At 43.9% G+C, this 23472-nt stretch overlaps 1 protein-coding gene across 12 annotated transcripts in view; it reads left to right on the top strand.

Annotated features, from left to right (window-relative positions):
* The window catches only part of Cit (citron rho-interacting serine/threonine kinase), a 164037-nt gene that overhangs the window by 134391 nt on the left and 6174 nt on the right, over nucleotides 1-23472 (top strand). For 8 of the 12 annotated variants that reach the window (XM_074061228.1, XM_074061229.1, XM_074061230.1 and 5 more), the window contains 16 exons: nucleotides 3971-4111; nucleotides 4635-4742; nucleotides 6399-6561; nucleotides 6846-7010; nucleotides 10268-10405; nucleotides 10929-11109; nucleotides 11278-11369; nucleotides 11882-11986; nucleotides 12206-12375; nucleotides 13701-13781; nucleotides 13938-14073; nucleotides 16655-16794; nucleotides 19474-19566; nucleotides 20999-21107; nucleotides 21213-21341; nucleotides 21654-21734. In XM_074061228.1, the coding sequence (XP_073917329.1) occupies nucleotides 3971-4111; nucleotides 4635-4742; nucleotides 6399-6561; nucleotides 6846-7010; nucleotides 10268-10405; nucleotides 10929-11109; nucleotides 11278-11369; nucleotides 11882-11986; nucleotides 12206-12375; nucleotides 13701-13781; nucleotides 13938-14073; nucleotides 16655-16794; nucleotides 19474-19566; nucleotides 20999-21107; nucleotides 21213-21341; nucleotides 21654-21734 (2032 nt within the window). The remainder of the gene's footprint in view (nucleotides 1-3970; nucleotides 4112-4634; nucleotides 4743-6398; nucleotides 6562-6845; nucleotides 7011-10267; nucleotides 10406-10928; nucleotides 11110-11277; nucleotides 11370-11881; nucleotides 11987-12205; nucleotides 12376-13700; nucleotides 13782-13937; nucleotides 14074-16654; nucleotides 16795-19473; nucleotides 19567-20998; nucleotides 21108-21212; nucleotides 21342-21653; nucleotides 21735-23472) is intronic. The other 4 variants (XM_074061231.1, XM_020179080.2, XM_074061235.1 and 1 more) reach the window with 1 other exon arrangement.

A 23472-nucleotide genomic window follows, 5' to 3' on the forward strand; every position in this document is an offset into this window, starting at 1 on the left:
GTCAGTGACAACGCTAGGAACAGAAGGCCAGGAGCCTGACTCAGCCCCTCATTCTCACCTCTCACCTACGTGAGAATGTTTCCAGGTTCCCATTCTGCTCATCCTGAAAGACGTTTGAGCGCAGACATCTGGCTGGCATTGAGTTTGAGTCAGAATTCATAGACTGTTGAAACTGTTAGGAACCCAAAATGTGGTTGGGATCCTTGGTTGAGGTGTATGCTTGATAAGTATTGGCCCAAGCCCCCAGTCTGAGTGTCCTCTTCATAGATACTTTTAGATGAGACAGGATACGTTCAGGGTGGTATGGCTGTAGACATGGGTCCAGAGACGTTTAAAACGAGACAGCATTAGCGGGAACTTGTATGTCATCTAGTCAAATTCCCATCCTTATTCCCGCTGTGCCTGTCCCTGACAAACTTCACTAGTGCATCTTCCTACCAAATCTTTCTTCTTGGGCCTGCCATGGTCTTAGATGCTTTTTTCAGGGGAGGGGGTTGGTGGAGATGGTGTTGAGGTTTGAACTCAGGGCCTCCTGCTTGCTAGGCAGGTGCTCTACCACTTCAGCCATGCCCCAGCTGCTTTTTGCTTTTTTATGTAATTATTTTCAGGTAGGGTCTTGTGTTTTTGCCCAGGGCTGATCTCAGATCCCATCCTAACTACAACCTCATGCATAGCTGGAATCATAGGCACATACCACCGTGCCTGTCTTATTGATGGACGTGGGGTCTTGCTGACTTTTTTGCCTAGGTGGCCACACACCATGATCCTCATGATTTCTGCCTTCCACGAGCTGGGATTACAGGTATAAGCCACTACCCCTGTCCTAGAAGCTTTTTAACCACTACCAGTCCATTGCAAGTAATGCCAGAGGTGAAAGTCCATTTACTAATCCTTCTCATACACCTATTCAAGGTAGAAAATTCCCTTCCTTGTTGAACTTTGGCCAAAATACTTAGTGACTTTGGATATCACAACCCTCCCCCACCCCTTTTGTTTTTAGCAACTCCAATTCTTAGAAAGTCCTTTGTTACCTTGAAGTGAACCCTACAACCTTCCGGCCATGAGTATTCTAGTATATCCAACCAGAGTCAGAGATTAATATTGATTAATAGTCGAATGATTTCATTGACAATCAAAATAACTACGGGAAGGGAATGTAGCTCAGTCAGAGCACTTGCCTGGCATACACAAGGCCCTGGGTTTAATTCTCAGCACCACAGAAACAAAACAAACAAAAGCCCTCATGTTTAGTTAGCACTTACTTTGTGCCAGGTGCCTGCCTGCGGTCTTTCCGTGAATCGTCCCTGCAGCCATCCTCTACAGTAACTACTACCGATACTGTTTCCGTGACAGTCAGTGGGGTATCCAGTCTCTCTCCCACTCCAAATTGCCTTCTTTGCTCTAAGTGAAACATTTCAGATCCCACCAAGCTTTGGATGTTGTTTTCTGATACATCCGTCTTTCCAAAGAGTTGCTAGAAGTGCATGTGGTCTGAATGTGGTCTTCGGGTTTTTTATTCTGTGGAACATTTCTATCTATGTACATTTCTGTCTCTGCAAGCCTCTGCCAAACACCTGGGCTTTTTGAGTGGTTTAATCACATGACTGACACCCACTGACCTGTGAAATCACAGTTGTGTTTTGTTTTAACATCTTTATGGTCTGTGTTTTTTCTGTCGAATTTTTAAAAGAAATTCATCCTGCTCAACTTTTTCTCAATGGTTTTGATCTGCCATTCCTGCCCATTGAGGTTGTCTCACACTCCAGATCTGTCACCCAGCTCCTTCATTCATCCGTCTCAGTTTCTTGTCACCCTCACAAAATTGTCTGGCATGTGGAAGCACATTGCTAAGGTCCATCTTTCTGTCTAACAGTGACCTTTGGACACACTTTCATTTGCATATCTCTGAGCAGCAGATAACTGGCTCTGAAAAACATTTTATTGCCATCTCATTCTCATGGAGGACCTCACCATCCTGAAGGTCATATATACCCTGCTCAGCTCCCCTTTCCTGGCTTAAAAAAAAAAAAAAAAAAAGGGCCTGGCATGCAGTACACTTCTACAGTCCCAGCTACTCAGTAGGGCAGAGATCAGGAGGATTGTGGTTTGAGACCGGCCCAGGTCAAAAGTTAGTGAGACCCCCATATTGACTAACAAGTGGGCATGTTAGTGCACATCTGTAACCCCAGCTACTAGGAGACATAGGAGGATCATAGTCTATAGCTGGGCATGATAAAAGTGAGGTCCCAAGTACACACCCCTTACTGCCCACTCACAAAGAGAAAATAATTTCGTAGAGTATAAATGTCATTCTTATTTGGTTTTTGCTATATTAAATAACCAGCCTATTGCTCGGAAAGCCAATGGACAGTTGACGTGTTTATTCTAGAAAAATGTTTAGGGCCCAGCTGTCACCAAATAGATCCTTGTCCCCATCTCTTGTTTCTCTGGTTCCTGCCTACTAATTACTGTTGTCCTAAAACAGTGGGAAGAAACTAAAGAGGGTAATTTATGGAAGAAATCACATGTACTGAGGAGGACTGACACCTCCTTTTCAGAGGGCATCTCAGCTGTTTTCTTTCTCCTCTTTCTATTTCTTAGGGGTTCTGTGGTTTGATTTAGAAATCCAAGTTGCCAGGCCCAGTGGTCATTGTCAGCCTCTCTTGCTTTATGTCAGGATTGGTGGGAAAAGGCAGACAGAAAAGTGAGGGGAGCATTGAATTGGATGGAGGGAAGAAAGAAGGACAAGGGAGATGGAGCGTACTGGCATTCAGTAAGCACCTACTGTATGCTGGGCACTGTGTTCATTGTATTATTCAAGGAGGTAAGGTATTTATACCCGGATGAAGAGACCAGGTGAGCTGCTCAGGGTCAGAGATGCTAAATGTTAAGGTCAGGATCTAAGCCATGATCTGGTTTCTAAGATCCCAGACTTTTATTAGCAAATCAGCTACCTCTTAAGAGGAAGGGTAGGTGAGGAGTAGAAATGGCAAGTGAAACCCAGGCAGAGAAGTAAAGTCAGCGGAGAAAGGTCAGCGAATGCTGAGGTTGAAGTGGCTCTCAGCCTGCTGAGGTGGGGGACTTTGGGGTCTGCTATGGACCATTTGAAAACTCCCATGGTGATGTTTATTGCTCTTTCCTGGCACTTCCTCCCCGTGTCTGCAGAGAGTCTAGGCCACCAAGGAAGAAGTTATTTGGGTCCCAGCCAATATGGTTAGTGATAACCCAGGGCTTGGATGAAATCAAGCAGCATCTTGTCGGGATAGAACACATTTTAAGAGAAGAAACACACATTTTGGCAATGAAAGCCATAAGCTAGTATCTTTATAGCCTGCCCTATTTTCTAGTTGACTTCCAGTGTACAAATTGCAGAGAGATTTTCAGCACAATACTATTTCTAGTGTAAGAAATTGAGCTTTTTTTCCCCCCTGGATTTTATCAACTGTGTACTGTATCTGAAATCTTCCTTTTCTTTTCTTCCTGCACTGCAGAAATAACCTCCTGCTATCATGGTTCTTCGTGATCCTGTGGGCAATCTTGAGGTTAGGGGTGTTGTGATTCCTGTTTATTCCACACTGCTTGCACAGTGACTTCTCTGAGCAAACATTGAGATCCTAGAACTGTAAGATAAGGACAAATGGAGATCAGTTGTCAGGGCACTGAGTCACACTGCTTTTGCTGTCACCACCACTGGATTGTGCTTTTAAGTACCAGAGCAGCCTTAGTTGTAATGCTGACCCTGCAGCCTAGACTTCCCATTAGGATGTAGATTCTGAGACTTGTGGTCATTTAGGATTTCCTTGAAAAAATTTTTTTATCTTTGCCTGCATCATTCTTAGAATAGAAGACACATTATAATTCTGCAAGGAGATAATTTCAAAATCTGAAGTTCTGGTGTCATGCCAGAAATTAGTTGGGAATAGGAATAGCAGAGGGGTATTGAGCCTTTCTCTGGTGCTCTCCTCACTAGCAAGCCAAGTTACAGCAGCAGATGGACCTGCAGAAGAACCACATTTTCCGACTGACTCAAGGGCTGCAAGAAGCTCTAGATCGGGCTGATCTGCTGAAGACAGAAAGAAGTGATCTGGAGTATCAGCTGGAAAACATTCAGGTGAGGACCGGCAGGGGGATCTGCTTAGAAATTGTATGTAGAGCCAGGGTATTAGCTCAGTGGTAGCGTGTATACTTAGCATGTGTGAGGCCCGGGGCTCATTCCCCAGCACCTATTCCCCAAAAAATTGTCTGCAGAGTTACAGCATGACGGTGAAAAGCCTCTGGTGTAGCGATCAGTATCTTTATGCTGTATACTGTATATGAACACAAACGTTGAATTACACCCAACATTTAATTATGAAAAATTTCAAGCATTCAGAGAAGTTGGAAGACTTCTGTAGTGACTACTACCTGGTCCTACTGTTAACCATTTGCTATTTCACATATCTTCCCAAATATCTTTTTTTTTTTTTATCTTATGATAAAATCAGGACAATGTAAGTATTGACTCAGTGCTGTTTGTGTAGAATTTTCCTATGCCTAGTATCCTAACAACTTTACTTTTTATTTTCTTAAAGTACCAAATTTAAAAGACTATTTCTATGTGGTTCTGAGGTTATCTTTGTTTTCATGAATTTTAGGTTCTCTATTCTCATGAAAAGGTGAAAATGGAAGGCACTATTTCTCAACAAACCAAACTGATTGATTTTCTGCAAGCCAAAATGGACCAACCTGCTAAAAAGAAAAAGGTGGGTCAAAGTGTTTGACAAGTGGGAATTGTCAGTTTCACTCCATCCTTCATGACTTAGTGGGTTGAAAAGTGGGTTTGGATATAATTAGAATAGCCTTCATCAGAGGGTGTCATTGAACTATGTTCATGGCTGTTAAGATTATAGTGCTTTTCTCTGTTAAGGGGGTGAGTTCCTCTCCCCCCAACCCCCTAACCCCTCCATGGAGTAGCAGTGGCTGGGTGGGGGTCATCTGCACAGAGAAAGGTTTATATGCATATCACATGTTCAAGACCCAAACAGGCTTGAACTGAGCTACAGAGAGATTGGCAGGTCATGTGTGTGGGGCTTTAGAGCAGTTCTCAGGACACTAGAATCATCTGCTCTAGTGCTTCTATTTATTTATTTTTAAAGTTTTTCAAGGCAGGGTCTTGCTGTGTAGCCCAAGCTGGCCTCACATTCATTCCTGATCCTCCTGCCTCAGCCTCCTGAGTGCTGGGATTATAAGTGTGAACCACCATGCCTGGCAAGTCCAGTGCTTTTAATTGGCTAACGAAGACTCAGGGAGTTGAAATGACCTGCTGAAGAGCTTGTTTAAGTGGCTGTTCCCTCCATGAATACTGCACTGTCTGTTCTAAGTTGTAATAGACAGACAAATGAAAACAGATGCGAAGGCAGCTGTGGACAGGGTGAAATGTAGGAGTGCATGGGGAGAATGCTTTTCACGGCCAACCCACTGCTTCCCCAAACAACTGAAGCCCTAGTCCTAGGTCGGCCAAGTGTTCTCAGTTCCAGAGAGTCTCTGAGGTGCTCTCAGTTTCCTTCCAAAGGCCTTAGTCTACCACAGTGGTGTGGCAGTGGTTTTGTAGGAGATGGTTGATGAGGTGGAATACCTAGGAGAGATGAGTGGAGGACTGACGTCCATGGCTGGACCCAGTGGTCACTGTGAGGAGGCATGGACAGGTTGTCCCTGCTTACCTCTGGCTCTCTGGAAAGATTTTATGTGTATCACATGACTGTATACATTTGCTATGTTCATGATGTTTAATCTTTTTTTTATTTTAGCAGCGGACTGTTGTGTGGTTATGTCATTTGATGTAGTTAGGGTGTTTCCATTTTTCTTTCAGTTAATTTTTTTTTTGTTAGACGCATTATTCTCTTTTCTTTTTTTCTTCCATATACAGTAAATGTTTTCATTTGTATTTTTATAGCAAATTCCTTGTTTTAACATCATTTAAAATTTTTGCTTTGGTTTTTAAAACACCCCTCTCTGTGTCTTGTAACCAAGCACCATGAGACAAGTTCCAAGTCAAGAGTAACCTCTGAACCATCCCTCCTGGCTCCATACTCCATACTCCTGGTTCCATTTTTTGAGGGGGAAAGACTCTTGGGAAGTGACTCTCCTGTCCTGAGAATGTAAAGGAAGAGGTGGTGGCAGTTCGAGCATCTTTAACCCTCTTGGTGGAAACTTCCGCACCCCACTTTTTTTTCAGCCGACTGGAATGGGCTGAGGCTCAGCCTCCCCTTTTCCCCCTTCACTTGCCATTTTTACTAAACACACTTACAGTGAGTATGCGCCTGGCCTTGGTGGTTTGCTCCTCCCGAGTCAGCTTTCCTTTAGCTAGTGTCCAGTGCCAGTTTCCAGGAGTTAGGAGATATCTCTGTTTCCATTGCTAGGGTTTATTTAGTCGACGGAAAGAGGACCCTGCTTTGCCCACACAGGTTCCTCTGCAGTACAATGAGCTGAAGTTGGCCCTGGAGAAGGAGAAAGCTCGCTGTGCAGAGCTAGAGGAAGCCCTTCAGAAGACCCGCATCGAGCTCCGGTCCGCCCGTGAGGAAGGTAGGGGCTCTTTCTGTGAAGCACTCCAAGCTATGACAAGGCGGAGGAAGGATCTCCATGACAGAGTCCAAGCCTAGCTCAGCATCTTCATTTATAGTCCACGAATTTGCAGTCCAGACGTTCCACACCTGAAAAATTTATGGCCTTCTTGATGTGGCCAAGTTGGCATGATGCATGTCCTTTTGGTGTCAGGTCCTTGAAATGCAGCCCAGGGACAGTCTGCTTGGTCTGGTCCTTTTGGTGGCTCAGTTAACCAGAAGGCATTTGTACTGCTATCTCTGCAGCTGCCCACCGCAAAGCCACAGACCACCCGCACCCGTCTACACCAGCTACGGCTAGGCAGCAGATCGCCATGTCCGCCATTGTGCGGTCTCCCGAGCATCAGCCCAGTGCCATGAGCCTGCTCGCCCCGCCATCCAGCCGCAGAAAGGAGACTTCAACGCCGGAGGGTATGTTCTTGTGTTGCTCTGTTTTCTGTTGCTGTAATGAAACATCCGACCTTGGGTAATTTATAAAGATGTTTATTTGGCTTACAGTTCTGGAGACTGGGGAGTCCAAGAGCATGGTGCCAGTACCTGGTGAGGGCTTTCTTGCTGCATCTAACACCATCATCGGGACCCTATCCTCATGAACTCACCTAACCCTAGTCAGATACTGTCAGTATGAGTTGGATATTACATTTCCAACATAAGAACTGAGTGGGGGGACTCATTCAAACCCTAACTGTTCTTAAGGGATAAAGTTGTGCAGAATTTTTTTAAGAAAAAAATTTGTAAGAAATGCAAGCCTTTGGTAGAAATTACAGATAATACTAAGAAATAAAGAGTGAGAAGTAAGTTCCCCTCCCCTTCATCCCTCAGATTTGTTGCTTTTAACCACGGTATTCTTTCAGTGATAGTTCATGCATGTAACCACAGGCCTATACTGATTCATATGTCTTATGAGTCTATTTAAAGAATATGGGAATATTCTTCTTAGCCCTTTTTATACTATCATGGCACATTGTGCTGCATATTGCAAGATAACTTTTAAAGTATTAGAATGTTTCATATTAGTACTTACGGATCTACTTCTTCTTGCAGAGGACTACACAGTATTCCATGGTGTGGAGTTATCATTCACCTGTTAAACCAGACCTCTGTTGATGGGTATTTAGGATGTTTCCAAACCCATGCTGCCATGTACACCTTGTAAAGAACATTTTACACCTCTGTGAATGTTGTGACTGTGTAGTAAATTCTTGGGAAATGAGTCATTGGGCTAGAGGTTATGTTCACTTCAGGTGTTGATAGTTCACACTGATTTGTATGACTACCAATAGGATAAGGAGTTTTCTTTGTGGTCTCAAAAGCACTCTGTCACCTAGAGAAGGAAAGTGGTGGGGAAAGCTTTGGGGAGAAGAGAGGAGCACTGTGGTTTCATATCATGGTATTGTCAAACCTACTTTGGTTGTGGATCTCAATGGCATTGTGTTGTGTTTGTTGTTTTTCTCCAGGCACAGGTCATCTTGTTCCTGTGTTCACATAACACTTTGATCAAAGGGCTTCATTGTATACATATAACACCTTGATCATAGGGCTTCAGGCAGGAAAGAACTATTCCTAGATGTGGCACCCATTGATGAGGCAGTGTTCTCTCCAAGTCCTTCCTTTGTGGTTATTGCACTTTGCCAGTTTTGCAGTGCAGTCCTGGTATTTATTCCTTACAACTTTCCAATAAAGGAAGGGAAAACCTGCCAGAGTGAGAGGCAGAAATCTGCATCCTCAGCTTTCCTCTTTAAAATTGCCTCTAATCAGTTAGGTAACAAAGAGAAGGGATCCTATAATAGGGAAAACAAAACAAAACAAAACCCAAAACAAATAAGCAAAAAACTCAACCCCTTTATAAGTTTTAATAGACTAGAATCTAAAAGAATTTGAAACTAAAAACCTTTGGTTTTTTTAAATACATTTTTATTAGTGTATATTATACAAAATGGCTAATTGTGATATTTCCATACATGCATACTTTGATCAAACTCACCCCTCTATTACTCTTTCTTATCTCCCCATTCTCTTGTAAAACAATTTTAATGGTTTCGTTATTTTCAAAAAGTTGAGGGTTTTTTTTGTTGTTGTTGTTGTTGTTAGTTTGTTTGTTCTTTGGTGGTACTGGGTTTGAACTCAGGGCCTCACACTTGCTAGGCAGGTTCTCTACCACTTGAGTCACTCTGCCAGCCTTTTAAAATTTTTTCATTGGGTATTTTTTGAGATAGGGTCTCTTGAACTGTTTCCCCAGGGCTGGCTTCAAACCATACTCTTCCTGGTCTCTGTCTCCTGAGTAGCTAGGATTACAGGTGTGAGCCACTGGTGCCCAGCTTAAAAAGTTGAATTTTAAATAAAAGGTTATTCATGAAATAAAAGAATTCTCTAGCCAGATTGTATATTTAGTAATGATTCTGTAATTCATAATAGTTACTTTTAATTTTGATTCTGAAAAGCTCTAGTTACCTGATTTCATCTGGAAAAGAAAGTTTCCATGACTAAAATATTTGCAAGCAATTGATCTAAAAGCTTATTTTCTTATGCTCACAAACACCAGCAACTTCATATAGTCAGTCTTCAACTGGGGATATGTTCTTGAGCAAAACCTAATTCCTAATAGCCAGAAGATGGAGGTTTTAAGTTGATTCATATAGATCTAGATGCATATGTTAGCGCTAAAAATAGTTTCACAATCAGTAAAGGTTTTTTAACCGTTATTGAGATATTATTCACATGCCCTGCAATTCACCCATTTAAAGCATGCAAGTCAGTTTTTCAGTAAGGTCACAGGATTGTGTAACCATCATCACACTAATTTTTAACATTTTTGCATTACCCCCACCCCCAAAAAACAACCCAAATAACCTCTCAACTCATTTGCATGCACTCTTTATTCTCCCCTTTGCCCAGCTCCTGGCAACCAGCAATCTACTTCCTACCCCTGGATTTGCCCTTCTGGGTCTTTCAAATGAATGGAAGCAATAGTTTATGTGGCCTTTTGTGATTGGTTTCTCTCACAGAGCACTGTGTTTCTGAGGTTCATCCACGATGTATCATGAGTCATTTCTTTTTCTTTTTATAATATTCCGTTATGGATATTATATCTTGTTTGTCTGTTATTCTGTTGGTGAGCATTTGAATCGTTCCTGCTTTTGCCCATCACAAATTGTGCTGCTGTGAACATTCATGTAGGCTTTTTGTGGGTGCAGATGTTTTCCGTCCTCTTGGGCGTGTACTTAGGAGTGGAATTGCTATATCACCCAGTAATTCTATGATTAGCTTTTTAAAGAACTGACAGACTGGGTTCCAAAATGGCTGCCCCATTTAATGTTTTCGTCAGCAGTCTATGAGTGTTTCCAGTGTCTCCACCTCCTCACCAACATTTGTTTTCCATTTTTTGGATTCCAGGCATCCTGGTACTTGTGAACTGGTCGCTCACCGTGGTTTTAATTTGCATTTCACAAATGAAACATGTAATGGTGTGGTGTATCTTTTTAGGTGCTACTGGCCCCTTATTTAACTTCTTTGGGAGAAATACCTGTTCCAGTTACTGAGTTTTAAGAGGTCTTTATATAGTTTAGATATGCATCCCTAATCAGAGCTGTGGTTTATAAATGCTTGTTTTTCCATTCTGTGGGTTGTCTTTACTTTTATCTAAGGACTTTTAAATTTTTTTCCTCCAGAGTTTAGTCGGCGTCTTAAGGAGCGCATGCACCACAATATTCCTCACCGGTTCAATGTGGGACTGAACATGCGTGCCACGAAGTGCGCGGTGTGCCTGGACACTGTGCACTTTGGACGCCAGGCCTCCAAGTGCCTCGGTAAGAGTGACAGCCATGCATCTGCTGGGGGAGATAGGAGGGCACCTGAAAAATCTGTCAGATGGTGATGTCGTTTTTCTAATTCCTCACCTTAATACATTCACTGCTAAGCTTTTTACATCAGTGGGAGGACACTATTTTTCCCTTTAAAGCAATGATTTCAAACGTGTCTTCAGCTTATGACTCCAACTTGATGTGCAAAACACCTCGATCTTTTGCAAATTTCCAACTCCTTTTTGTCACACTGGTCTCTCCCCACCTGGCTCCAGCTGAAACATGCAAACATGTTCCTTTGTACAACTGTTTCCTGGATGGAAGCCAGGAAAACTGGGTCGAGAGCATGTGGCTCGTTTCCTCTCTCTGTAGGGCCTAGCACCTGGGAAAGTTTAGGGAATACCTGGATACCCAGCCCCACTTGCAGTGCCTTACTAGGGGTGGTGAACCCCGGTTTGGGCTGGCACAGGAAGGGTTATGTTGAGCTCAGCTGAGCATGTTTTCAGGTTGTTCACTGCTCTTACCCTAGAATGTCAGGTGATGTGTCATCCCAAGTGTTCCACCTGCTTGCCAGCTACCTGCGGCCTGCCTGCTGAATACGCCACACACTTCACTGAGGCCTTCTGCCGTGACAAAATGAACTCCCCGGGTCTTCAGAGCAAGGAGCCCAGTACCAGCTTGCACCTAGAAGGGTGGATGAAGGTGCCCAGGTAACCATTGCAGGGTGACCTGGGCTCAGGCAGGTGCTGGCATGGAAGGTCACAAGCCACCTCCATTTCTGATAGTTCTGGGAAGTGTCTTTTTGAGGACATCCCCTTCTCTCATCCCTTCCTCTAACCAGATTCATACATTTTTCTATTGCATCTCTCTTTTCCCAGAAATAACAAACGAGGACAGCAAGGCTGGGACAGGAAGTACATTGTCTTGGAGGGATCAAAAGTCCTTATTTATGACAGTGAAGCCAGAGAAGGTAAATTAATAATTCAGGGGAATTTCATTGCACGTGGCTAACCCAGGACTCCCAGTGTTGGTGTGAAGGCTTTTTTTTTTTTTTGGATCACCTCGCGAGTCTTCTGCACTTTCCCATTTTTGAAAGTTAAAAGCTGAATGACTTCTCTAAAGGTTATTGGTGCGATACTCACATCTATAGGTCTCCCCCCTGAAGAACCCGCAGGGTGCTGCCCTGAAGATTCTACCTGCTAATACACCTTCAAAGAACTTCTGCCTCAGTCAACTAACCCATAAATCCGCATCGTCATCAGAAATTTGACTGTGCCACTCATCTGACACACTTTATTTTTTTTTATCTTCCCTCTCTGCCTCTTCTGCACACCTCTTTCCCCTGCTTTGTCCTTGTGCACCTCTCTTTACATGCGTATCCTGTCTGTCTGTCCCTCTTTCTCTCCTCTCCTCTCTTGTCTCTCTCCTTGTTCTCGTTCCTGTTCTTTTGTTTTTCTTTCTGCCCTTCCTCTTTGCACCAAGCTGGACAGAGGCCGGTGGAAGAATTTGAGCTGTGCCTTCCTGATGGGGACGTATCTATTCATGGTGCCGTTGGTGCTTCTGAACTCGCAAATACAGCCAAAGCAGGTGAGGAGGAGGTGGGCCAGGTTTGGCAAATCAGGAGGGGAAAGGGGGCGTGGAAGATTGGCCGTGCCAAGAAGTCTACCTTCTTCCATTTCCCCAGCTTAGTTGTAACCAGAATTTGCAGGATCTGGTGGGATCTCTGATTGAGATCTCAGGGCCATTCTTGCCAGTGGAAAATGGGTGAAATCCACTCCCAATCCTGTGCTCTCTGAAATCTCCTAGATGTCCCATACATACTGAAGATGGAGTCTCACCCGCATACCACCTGCTGGCCTGGGAGAACCCTCTACCTGCTAGCTCCCAGTTTTCCTGACAAGCAGCGCTGGGTCACCGCCTTAGAATCAGTGGTCGCAGGTGGGAGAGTTTCTAGGGAAAAGGCAGAGGCTGATGCCGTGAGTATGAACGTGGGTGCTGACTTTTGCTTTGTAGGGCGGGCTGAGCTTGGGTAACTGATCCTAAACATGGGGATCCTTTTGGCTGTCTCGGTGTCCCCTGGGCTTCCTCTCTGAGGGCTGATGACTTCTGACTGTCAGGAGTTTTGTGGCATTGAAGGCACAAACTCCAAGGCCACAGTGAGGCATCTCAAGCCCTCCCTAGGCAGCCATGTAGAATGGAGGAAGCAGCAGCATCACCAATGCAGGGAGGCGTGATGGAGCCTGACTGTGGCATTACAATAGCCTTCTGCTGTTTGCTCAGATGAATTCCCTTGGTTTGAAGCTTTGTGCTACAAGCACTTTGGCCATGAAGCAGCACAATAGCCTGATGACAGCCACGTCTGCTTTAGGAAGGCTTTTCATAACCTCCCTGGCTGTCTCTGCAGTATTTGCTCTTCTGCAGGCAGGTTTGCAATCCTACTTATCCAAAAGATGTTAGAAACGTAGGTGTGTCTTGATTGGCATCACTCCTCCTAGAACATTCTAGGATACAAACAGCACTCATTGCTCATTGGTGTTTGTTCCACCAAAGACCAAGCAACTCTTTTCAGACACTTAGTGCTTGAAAATCTCTCTTAAGAGTTAGCAATTGGAAAATTCTTCACCATGACCTTCTTGAGAAGAGCTTTGTAGGCTTGTTTTGATGAACTGTTTCATTGTTACCCATGTGAGCTTTTTACTGAAATCCACATTAGTATGTGGATTAATATATGGATAGGCCTGTGATCGTGTCTCCTACGAGCTTCTGCCTGCCTGGGTTCAGGTAAACAGAGCAGAGGCTTGTTGACTTGCTGCTGAAGCTGTGCTTTGTACTTGCTGCAGCGTAAGCAGGGAAGAAGCCTGCCATGTGGCTTATTAACTGTGTAGGTGAAGCCTCTGTAGCTTCAGCTCACTTCCTGTCACGAATAGCTTTCTGTGCCTGTGACACTCACTCACTTCTGCATCCAAGCCAAGTTGAAACTCTGAAGCTACTTAACAGTTGCCCCAGAGATACTAGTAACACCCATATCTTGCCTTTGGAGAGCAGAGCAAAATACGGGGTGAGAGGCTGGGGATGTAACTTGTGGTAGAGCGCTTGCTGAGTGTATGTGTAAAATGCTGGCTTAGGACAGGTGAGGTTCTGGATTCAATCCCCCGAACTGCAAAGAGAAAGAGTGAGCAAATATGTGTTTCTGAGCTTAACTTTAAACTTCTCTTTGTCTCTGGATGGTTTGGTTATGAACAGTTCAATCTCACTATGTTGTCTTTTTTTTCTTTTCTTTTATTCTTTCACATATGGAAAGAAATTGCTTGGAAACTCCCTGCTGAAACTGGAAGGTGATGACCGGCTAGACATGAACTGCACACTGCCCTTCAGTGACCAGGTAATATTTTCTGTGTACTGTCCAGCTGGGGTCTGGCTCTAGCTACACACTGTCAAGAAAGAAATGACTGAGTAGGTTTTGTTATTCTTACTCTCTGGGATTATCATGGTGACACAACTGTGTTTCTGTTCTGCCTTTGGACTTCTGCCCTTGCAGGTGGTGTTGGTGGGCACTGAGGAAGGGCTCTATGCACTGAATGTCTTGAAAAACTCCTTAACCCATGTCCCAGGAGTTGGAGCAGTCTTCCAAATTTACATCATCAAGGACCTGGAGAAACTACTCATGATAGCAGGTCTGAGGGCAACAACACAGCCTTTTGTTTACCTTTAAGGGGAATAATTCGAAAGCTGAATTTCATGCTGGTGATGCCCAAAGGTAGGCTCTTCGGGTACCAGGTCAGAGCAGCAGTGGCTGTTTCCTCTGTGTCGCTACTGATGTCAAGCTAATGGACCATCTCTGTCCACATTTGGTTCCCTTTTTGTATCCAATATAACAAAATCTGACACCCCAAAGAGCTTCTCTCCATATGCCAAGTGGAGAATGCTGTATTAGTCAGCTTTCATCTCTGTAGTGAAATGCCTAAGGCAGGCTACTAATGACGAAATAAGTTTGTTTAGCTCACGGGTCTAGAGGCTCAAAGTTCAAATGGCAGTGCTGGCTTGGTGAGAACTGCCCCTTGCTGCATTACCTCATGGTAGGCGGTAGAAAGATAGCGTGGCAAGAGCAAACAGATTGTATCTCCATCCAGGAAGCTGCATGGGGCTGAGTTTGCCTCTTTTATGACAATCCTTTTCTGAGAACTCAAGGGATCTCGAGAGAACTACCTTCTAAGGACCTCCCACTAGATCCCACCTTTCAACGACTCCACAGGACCTTCCAACAGTGCCACTGTAGATACCAAGCCTTCAATCACACGGACCCTAGAGGGATTCTCAAGCTAGCTAAAGCATAGCAAGGTGCCAAGCCTCATAGACTCATTAAAGTCAGACCCTCTGTTCTAATTGCATGAGTACCACTGTGGACCATGACCTTCCAAGAGCGTGCCTGCTACGAGTCCTCTTATATCTACCACTTGCTAATATTGTGTTACATTTTTACACATATCTGTTTTTTTCCTGAACTATTTGAGTTAATTGTAGGTATGAGCCCCAGCTTTTCAGATATAACCCTAAGAGTAAGGAAATTCTTTCACACCACCATGGCACACCATTTTTCTCTTTATTGGCAGTGCTTTTTTTTTCTAAGGAAAAGCAATAATTTGTTGGTTCACTATTCCACATGTCCATAGTTAGGTCTTGTTTCAGGCATGGCTAGAGTCAGAGATTGAAATAATAAATATGGTTAGGAACTGCCTTTTTGAATCTCTTAGCTCTTTTCCCTCCATCTCCCTCCCTTCTTCCCTTCCTTCTGATTATATTATTTAGAACAATTTTAAATTCACAGCAAAATTGAGAGGAAGGCGAGGATTCCCCATGTATGTCCCTCTGCGCACACACACACACACACACAGCCTCCCCGTCAACAGCATTCTGTGTCAGACTTATACTTGTTACTTCTGATGAACCTATACCGATGCATTATTATCACCCAAGTCCATAGTTCGGACTTGGAGGGTCCACTCTTGGTGTACACTGTATAGAATTTGACTTACATATCATGACATGTATCATATAGAATAGTTTCACATGGTACAGTATTTTTGGGAGGAGGGAAGGTACTGGAATTTGAACTCAGGGCCTCATGCTTGCTAGGCAGGTGTTTTATCACTTGAGCCTCTCCCTTAACCCTTTTTTGCTTTAGCTATTTTTTCAGGTAGGGCCTAGACTTTTTGCTCCAGACCAGCTTCAGATCACAATCTTCTTACTTACAGCCTTGCACTGTAGCTGGTACTACAGGTATGCACCCACCATGCCTGGGTTTGGTTGAGATAGGGTCTTGTTAACTTTATGCCCAGGCTGACCTCAAACCATAATCTTCCTGATCTCCATTTTCCATATAGATGGGATTACAGATATGAGCTACTGTGCTTGGCCACATGATACAATTTTACATTAAGGAAATTTAACCCTTGCTGAATACAATTATCTGATATATTGTCCATAGTCAGATTTTACCTGTGGCCTCAATGGTGTTTTTCTATACTGTTCCCCCTTCCCCAATTCATGATCCAGCCCAAGAATAAACACATTGCATTTAATCATGTCTTCCATGATATTGACATATTTGAATAGTCTAAACCTGTTGTTTTACAGAATGTCCCCTCAATGCTGTCTAGTACATTGTGTCTTGAATTTGCTGGGGAGTATGAAGTTAACTCACATCCTCCAATTTTATGGCTGCAGGACTTTCCCCTCTAGAATCTCGACAAAAAGGCCAAATGTTTTCATCTTAGGGCCATCTAAAACATGGGTCTAAAATGTGTTTACAGGTTGAGCATCCCTTATCAGAAAATCCAAAATGCTCTAAATTCTAAAACTTTGTGAGTGCCAGCGTCAACACTTTGTGATGCCACAGGTAGAAAAGGCCGTATCTGATCTTAGGATATAAGGTCTTAGTCAAAACACAGGTGCACTAAAAATTGTATAAAGTTACCTTCAGGCTCTGGGTATAAGGTGTGTATGAAATATAAGTGAATTTTGTGTATAGACTTGGGTCCAAGATGCCTTATTATGTGGATGCAAATATTGCCAACTCTGACAGCAAAGTACTTCTGATCCCAAGTGTTTTGGATAAAGGGCACTCAATCCTTGTGTGGATGTGCAGGAAATTCAGCCTGTCCCTATGGCCTCAAGGCTTCCATTTGTGCCCCACATTGCCTTCCATGTCTTTACTTGCTGGCTTCCTGGTGACAGAGGCTGTTCTTCTCCCCTCAGGTGAAGAGCGAGCCCTATGTCTGGTGGATGTGAAGAAAGTGAAGCAGTCCCTGGCACAGTCACATCTTCCTGCTCAGCCTGACATCTCGCCCAACGTTTTCGAAGCTGTCAAGGGCTGCCACTTGTTTGCTGCTGGCAAGGTAAACTCAGGCAGCTGGTGGCAGAATGTTTTTGGAGTGGGCACTGTCTCTCTCCCCATAGAGCTCAATGATTTGACCTTGAAAATTGGGCATACTCACACAAGATTAAATTTCTATTGCTTCTTTAAATGGCCTGTGAAATAATTTAGGTAGCCATGAAATTTGCACAGGCTTTGAATCTGAAGAAAATTACTGAGAGAAACTGGAGAATAAAATTAGTGAAGCTAAAAGGATGATCCATGGTTTAAAAACGTGTGTGTGTGTGTGTGTGTGTGTGTGTGTGTGTGTGTGTTTATGATGAGCCTTTAAAAAATAATTTAACATGAAATCCCATGTTTGAACTAGGGGAAAGGACATTTTATTACTAGAAATTTACAAATTCTAATTTGTAACATTTATACATTCATCCCTCAGCGTCTGTTGGGGATGGGTTCTAGGACCTGCCCTCAATACCAAAATCCAAGGATGCTCAAGTCACTTATGTTGTATTGAATGCTATGGTATTTTCATAGAACCTATGTGCATTTTTTCCCCCCAATACTAGGGATCGAACTTGGGGCCTTATACTTGCTAGCCAAGTGCTCTACCACTTGAGCCATGCCCCCAGTCCTTTTGCTTGTAGTTTGTTTTTCAGATATGAGCTCACAGTTTTGCCCATGCAACTGCAGTTCTATCTCTGCTTCCCAAGTATCTGGTATTACCATTTTCCTATATGCTTTAAATCATCTAGAAGACTTATGTTACCTAATACAATGTAAACAGTAGGCAATCAGTTATTTTACCATATTGATTGGGGAATAATAAGAAAAAAAAAAAGGTACAACTTTTTTCCCCTAGTAATTTCCATCAATGTTGGTTGAATCTGCAGGTTTGGAACCCATGGATGCAGAGGGCTGACTGTGTAACATGAAATCAGTTAGGCAGAACTCAAGTCAATTCTCTTGTACTTTCTAGCATATTGAAATTTGGGACATAAGTACATTAGTTTGCCTCTTCCTTTAAATCTTTTTCATTAAAAAGTAAGAGTACTTGTGGATATATATACACACATATCATACATAGCTCTAATGAAACATGAACCAATCATTCATAGAGCCCCTCTGGGCCTGCTGAAAACCATTGCCTTGCCAGTTGTCCTGGCCTATGCCTGTAATTCCAGCTACTCAGAGGGAGGAAGATCATGTGGACTGGAGTTTAAGGCTAGTCCAGGCAAAATGTTAGTAAGACCCTGTGTTAATAAATAAGCTGAATAGCTGACCTGTCAGCCCAGCTAAACGGGAGGTGTAAAACAGGAAGACGGCAGTCCAGGCCAGCCCAGAGAAAACTTGAGATACTATTCAGAAAACACCTAAAGCAGAAAGGGCTGGGGGCATGGCTTAAGTGATAAATGCCTGCCTAGCAAGCTCAAGGTCCTGAGTTCAAACTTCAAACTCAGTTTGCCAAAAAAAAAAAAAAAAAAAAAAAACAAACCACTGCCTCTCAGTCCTCAAAGCCAGGTCACAGGCTCTCACGTGGTCACTCAGCAGCATTTATGGGGCACATCCTATCTACCTGAGCTCAGGGGTGTCTGTTCTTGGGCTGCAGGAATAGTCAGGGAAGGAGTCTTTTTCATCCCAAATATTACTAATGCCATATATTTTATTTTAATTTTATTAATCTTTAAAAAGGAGCAACTTTGAGCTTTATTGTTTCTACTGTAGCATTAGTTTTTGCCTTTGTCTTATTTCCTTAATTTTTCCTGCCTTTCCTATGTTACTTTTTCCTGATTTCTTATTTAGCTCATTAAATTTTAGATTATTTTTCAAATATAATATAAGTATTTTAAGTCTATGCATTTTCCTCTGACTTGTATTTTGGTTGCATCTTTAAAGCAACATGGGTAGAAATGTCACTAATGTTACTGTTAACATCCCACGTATTTTAAAATCACTCGTGTGAATGATGAATTACTTAGAAATGGTGCATTTTAGTTTCCGAAAGTTAATTTTTTAAAATTAGAAGTTGTTTTTACTGTATTGTTTGAAATACTAAACATAAGTATGCAGCATACATGTCAATCATAAAGTCGGTTATTGTAGTAAGAATCCACAATCCCATACCCAACCCAAGAAATAGAACAGGATTTCCATTTTCCTCCTGTACTCCCCACACCCCCAAACGCTCACCTGATTTGAACTCTTTTCACCCTTGGTGGTTACATGAGATGGAAAAACGGGCTCAACTACTGATGTAGAACTTCATGTGTATAGGTCTTAGCTAAGAACTCTTTCCTTTGGACCGAAATGCTTTCTAAATCCTTACAGCAATTTCTACTCTCTCTCCTCCCCGCTCCTCATCTCACTCTGTCCTCTCCTCAAGATAAGGATATCCAGGCACTCGGTCTCTAGCCAAAGGCGCATACATGCAAAACATGCACGGTGTCAGGTGGATCCCAAGGCCTTCTCTGGGTCACAGCTGAAGCAGGGGTTCTCAGCCACAATTGGAGGGTGCCATTGGCCATCCTGCCACCCGTCTCCTACAATGTACCAGACATTCCGTATCACCACCTCAAAGAATGATATGGTCCAAGATGTGATTAGTGCTGAAGTTGAGACCCTGCTCTAAATGGGTGCTCCTTTCCTAGTTCTGTTGCGAGCCAGTATTCACTCGTTTTCCTTTCTTTTCCTGGTGGCTTTTCAGATTGAGAATGGGCTGTGCATCTGTGCAGCCATGCCCAACAAAGTTGTCATCCTCCGTTACAACGAAAACCTCAGCAAGTACTGCATTCGGAAGGTGCGTTGTGGCCCAGCCACCCTGCTCTCCTGGGGACAGTGGGTCTCTGGCCTCCTCCACTCTGCCATCCTTCAGCCTGGTGTGACCTCTTTAGAGAGTGAGACCCTTCCTTCCTGGAGGAGCCCAGAGCTGCTTGTAGCTCGTTTCTCTCTCGCTTCTCCTGTTTGGGACCTGCCTCCCCATCCAGCCCAGAAAAATAAGCCTTTGTTGAGGCCAGTGGAGATGCTCCTTTTGAAAGGAGAAGGAGGAAGGAACTCTTTGAGATGTTAGCAGTCAGTGAGAGGGCGAAGGGAAGCACTTGCTAGAATCTTTCTCGGGGCCTAGAAATTTCTCCTCACAAGGGGCAAGCCACTGTTGGCTCCAAGCTGACTTGGGGTCAAGCTGGGAAGGGGGTTGGTGCCTTGTGAGGTAACCACAGTGTGGACAAGGTATGATGAGACCCTTAAAGTTATCTTGCTTTCAGAGACAGTGTCTGCAGTCTCTAGACCAAGAATATTCTGCCATCCTAAGCCTGGCTTATTTCTGGGGTTTTCATGATTAGTCTCAAAAGTGAAAGGAGGGGGAATAACATACAGTGGTCATTACCTGTCAGAGAAATGATTTCACCCTGGGTAGGATGTTGTTAGTTTAGTTTGGGTGTTTATTGAGCGCCCATGGGTACCAGGGACTGAACTATTTTACATTTTTCACAATTCTTCCTCAATTTCTAGGAAGGACAGTTGAAGCTGGAAGAGAGCCTAAGTTACAAAATTGAGACCAAAACTAAGCTTGGTTTTCCCTGTCTCCTCACTGTACCGTGCTGCCTCAGTGCTTCTGCGTATTTAGTTGGTGACCAATAAGTACATGGTGATGCTGATGGTGCTCGTTAGAGAAGGAACTGATAGCGTCAGGAAAAGGCCAAGAATCTTTGTTTCTTTATGACTCCAGATCACCCTTTGGAATAAGCCTGCCTGTCTTTCTTTGGTGACATTAAAATTGGCCTGCAAACAAGTACAAGTAGTTAGGAATGCAATAATGATGATTGTCTTGGTAATGTGGGTTCAAATTAGGAACTTAGGAGCTAGCAAAAAGGACACTAAAGCTATGCATTCTGACTCCCACTGTTAACAGTGGGTGTATATCCCAGTCTTTTTGCTCTGATGAGAATGTATTACTAAATTCTGCCTTTTGTTGAGGTGGTGTTTCTGTCCTGGTATTTTGGCTCCATTTTGGCTTTGATTTAAAGAAAACCTGGGCTTGCACAGAACAACAGTGATAACGTAGCAAAAGGATCTCTGGTCATCATGACATAAGGGGCTTTGTGTGACAGGAGCAGGTCCGGTGGCAGTTGTCTGCCAGTCTGGTAAGATGCTTAGGGCAGAACCAGGAAAGCAGTGGGAACAGCATGTCCTGTGTCATCTCTCATGTCCTTCTCCTCTGCCCCTTGTCTCAGGAGATAGAGACCTCCGAGCCCTGCAGCTGTATCCACTTCACCAACTACAGTATCCTCATTGGAACCAACAAATTCTACGAAATTGACATGAAGCAGTATACACTTGAGGGTAGGGCCAGGCCGGGCTAGTGTCCTCTTCCCCATCCCACATGCAGCTCAGGCCTTCCTGAGACTTGGAAGTCATTCTGAAGCAACTTCTCGCCTGCCTTTACAGAATTCCTGGACAAGAATGACCACTCCTTGGCACCTGCTGTGTTTGCCTCCTCATCCAACAGCTTCCCTGTGTCCATCGTGCAGGTGAACGGCGCAGGGCAGCGAGAGGAGTACCTGTTGTGCTTCCACGGTGAGTCACGGCTGTCTGTGGGTGCCAGGAATCCCAACCCAGGTCCTTTGGGCTTTAGTGATGGTCAGCAGGGCTCTGGGGCAGAGTGGGTCCCCCTGGGGATACAGAGAATGTCTGTCAATCACCAAGCTCTTCCCCAGCCAGGACACTTTTCATAAAACTGAGAAATGACTCCATAGAGCTCCCCAGGTTTGAACAGTTAAATCTGGCCAGTCATCCCCTGGGTCTGTTCCTTGATATTCTGCCACAATGTGTGTCACTCCTCCCCACAATCTCCGGTACTAATGCCCCTGTGCTCTTGACAACTTGCAGAATTTGGGGTATTCGTGGATTCTTATGGAAGACGTAGCCGCACAGATGATCTCAAGTGGAGTCGCTTACCTTTGGCCTTCGGTACGTGAGGCATGGTTGGGGTGCTCCTCGTTCACCAGCCACTGGTGTCCTGGGAAGGAATTGTTCATGGATTCCATCAGGCACCAAGCGCCATGTGTAATAGTTACCTAAAGAAATGTTCTGAGGCTGAATGAAGAATTGCGTAAGTTAGATCCACAGACCACAATCCAGCCGACCTTGTAAGACATTTGTTAAACTCTCATGATACAAAGCGGAACGTCCCATGAACTGATAGAAGTCACTTTCAAAGGCTGCAGAGTATCCCATGGCACAAGGCACAGCTGAACACATGTTAATTTGACCACTTAATTCTAGTTTGGCAGAACAATTAAGCCATGCCTATTCTTTTTTGTAAGTGGTCACTGCAGTGAACATCCTTGACTGTCTTTGTACACTTGTCAAATAGTATCCCTAAATGTGGAACTTCTGGGTCAGAGAGAAGACACATCTGTACAAGCAAACATGTATACAGTCACGCATGTGAGTGTTCTGAAATGCCACTGGGTGGAAAATACCCTTCTAGGCTATTTAGTTTATCTATTGTTACATAATAAGCTACTCTAAAACAACTAATCATTGCTCATGAGTCTGTGGCTTGACTGAACTGTTCCATGTGGCGTCAGCTAAGGCACTGGGACAGTGAGAAAGTCACAAACAAGGCAGGCAGCTGGTGTGATCATAGGTGGGACCCAGCGGAGGCTGCTGGCTTGAGGCCTACACCCACCCAGGAGTGCAAGGGTGGAGGCTATTAAGCCTCTCACTTCCACCACATGCTGTTGTGCTGGGCCCAGCAGGCCCCAGGGTCAGCCAGGTTCAAGGGAAGCAGCCTGTCAGAGAGTTTGTGCCCTGGAGGCCCTGGTGAGAGTCAGATACCAAAGTCATGGCTTGTCTACCAGGATTATAGTGACCTTTTTACTCTAGAGAAGAAAATGGTGCCTGTCACAGCCTCTCTCAGTGCAGTGACACTGATACAGACACAGAGTGTGAAGAAGACCCGTGATGTCTAACTAGCTAATGCACAATGTTTTTTAAATTTAGTTTTTTAAGATTGCATACAGTATAAATAGGTCTAAGGAAAAGTCTGAACCCTCTCCTATGTTCTCTATCTTTACTTCCCCCCGAAAAATCTTTTATGAAGCCAGGCACTGGTGGCTCAAGTTTGTAATCCTAGCTACTCAGAAGGTAGAGATTGGGAGGATCGTGGTTCAAAGCCAGCCTGGGCTGAGAGACCCTATCTCAAAAAATCCTTCACAAAACTAGGGCTGGTGGAGTGGCTCAAGGTGAAGGCCCTGAGTTCAAGCCCCACTACCAGAAAAAAAAAAACGAGAAAAAAAACCTTTTATGAGTTTCTTATACTTGTATTGTTTTATGCAGATGCAGGTACATTAAAATATGTATTATTTTGTTTGTATGTAGCCCATACTGGCCTCCAACATGGGTTGCTCCTGCCTCAATCTCCTGAGTAGCTGGGATTGCAGGTTTTCATCACCATGCCCAGCAAATGCATGCATATACACACACACACACACACACACACACACCCCTACGTACACACACACACGTACATGCATAAATACACATATCTGCATATACCTACACACATACCTACATACATACACACATGCCTACATACCTACCTACCTACCTACATACATACACACACATAGATACACACATGCATACATACACACATACATGCATACATACCTACATACACACATACATACATATGCATACA

Source organism: Castor canadensis, chromosome 18 (genome assembly GCF_047511655.1).
Source record: "Castor canadensis chromosome 18, mCasCan1.hap1v2, whole genome shotgun sequence".
NCBI lineage: Eukaryota > Metazoa > Chordata > Mammalia > Rodentia > Castoridae > Castor > Castor canadensis.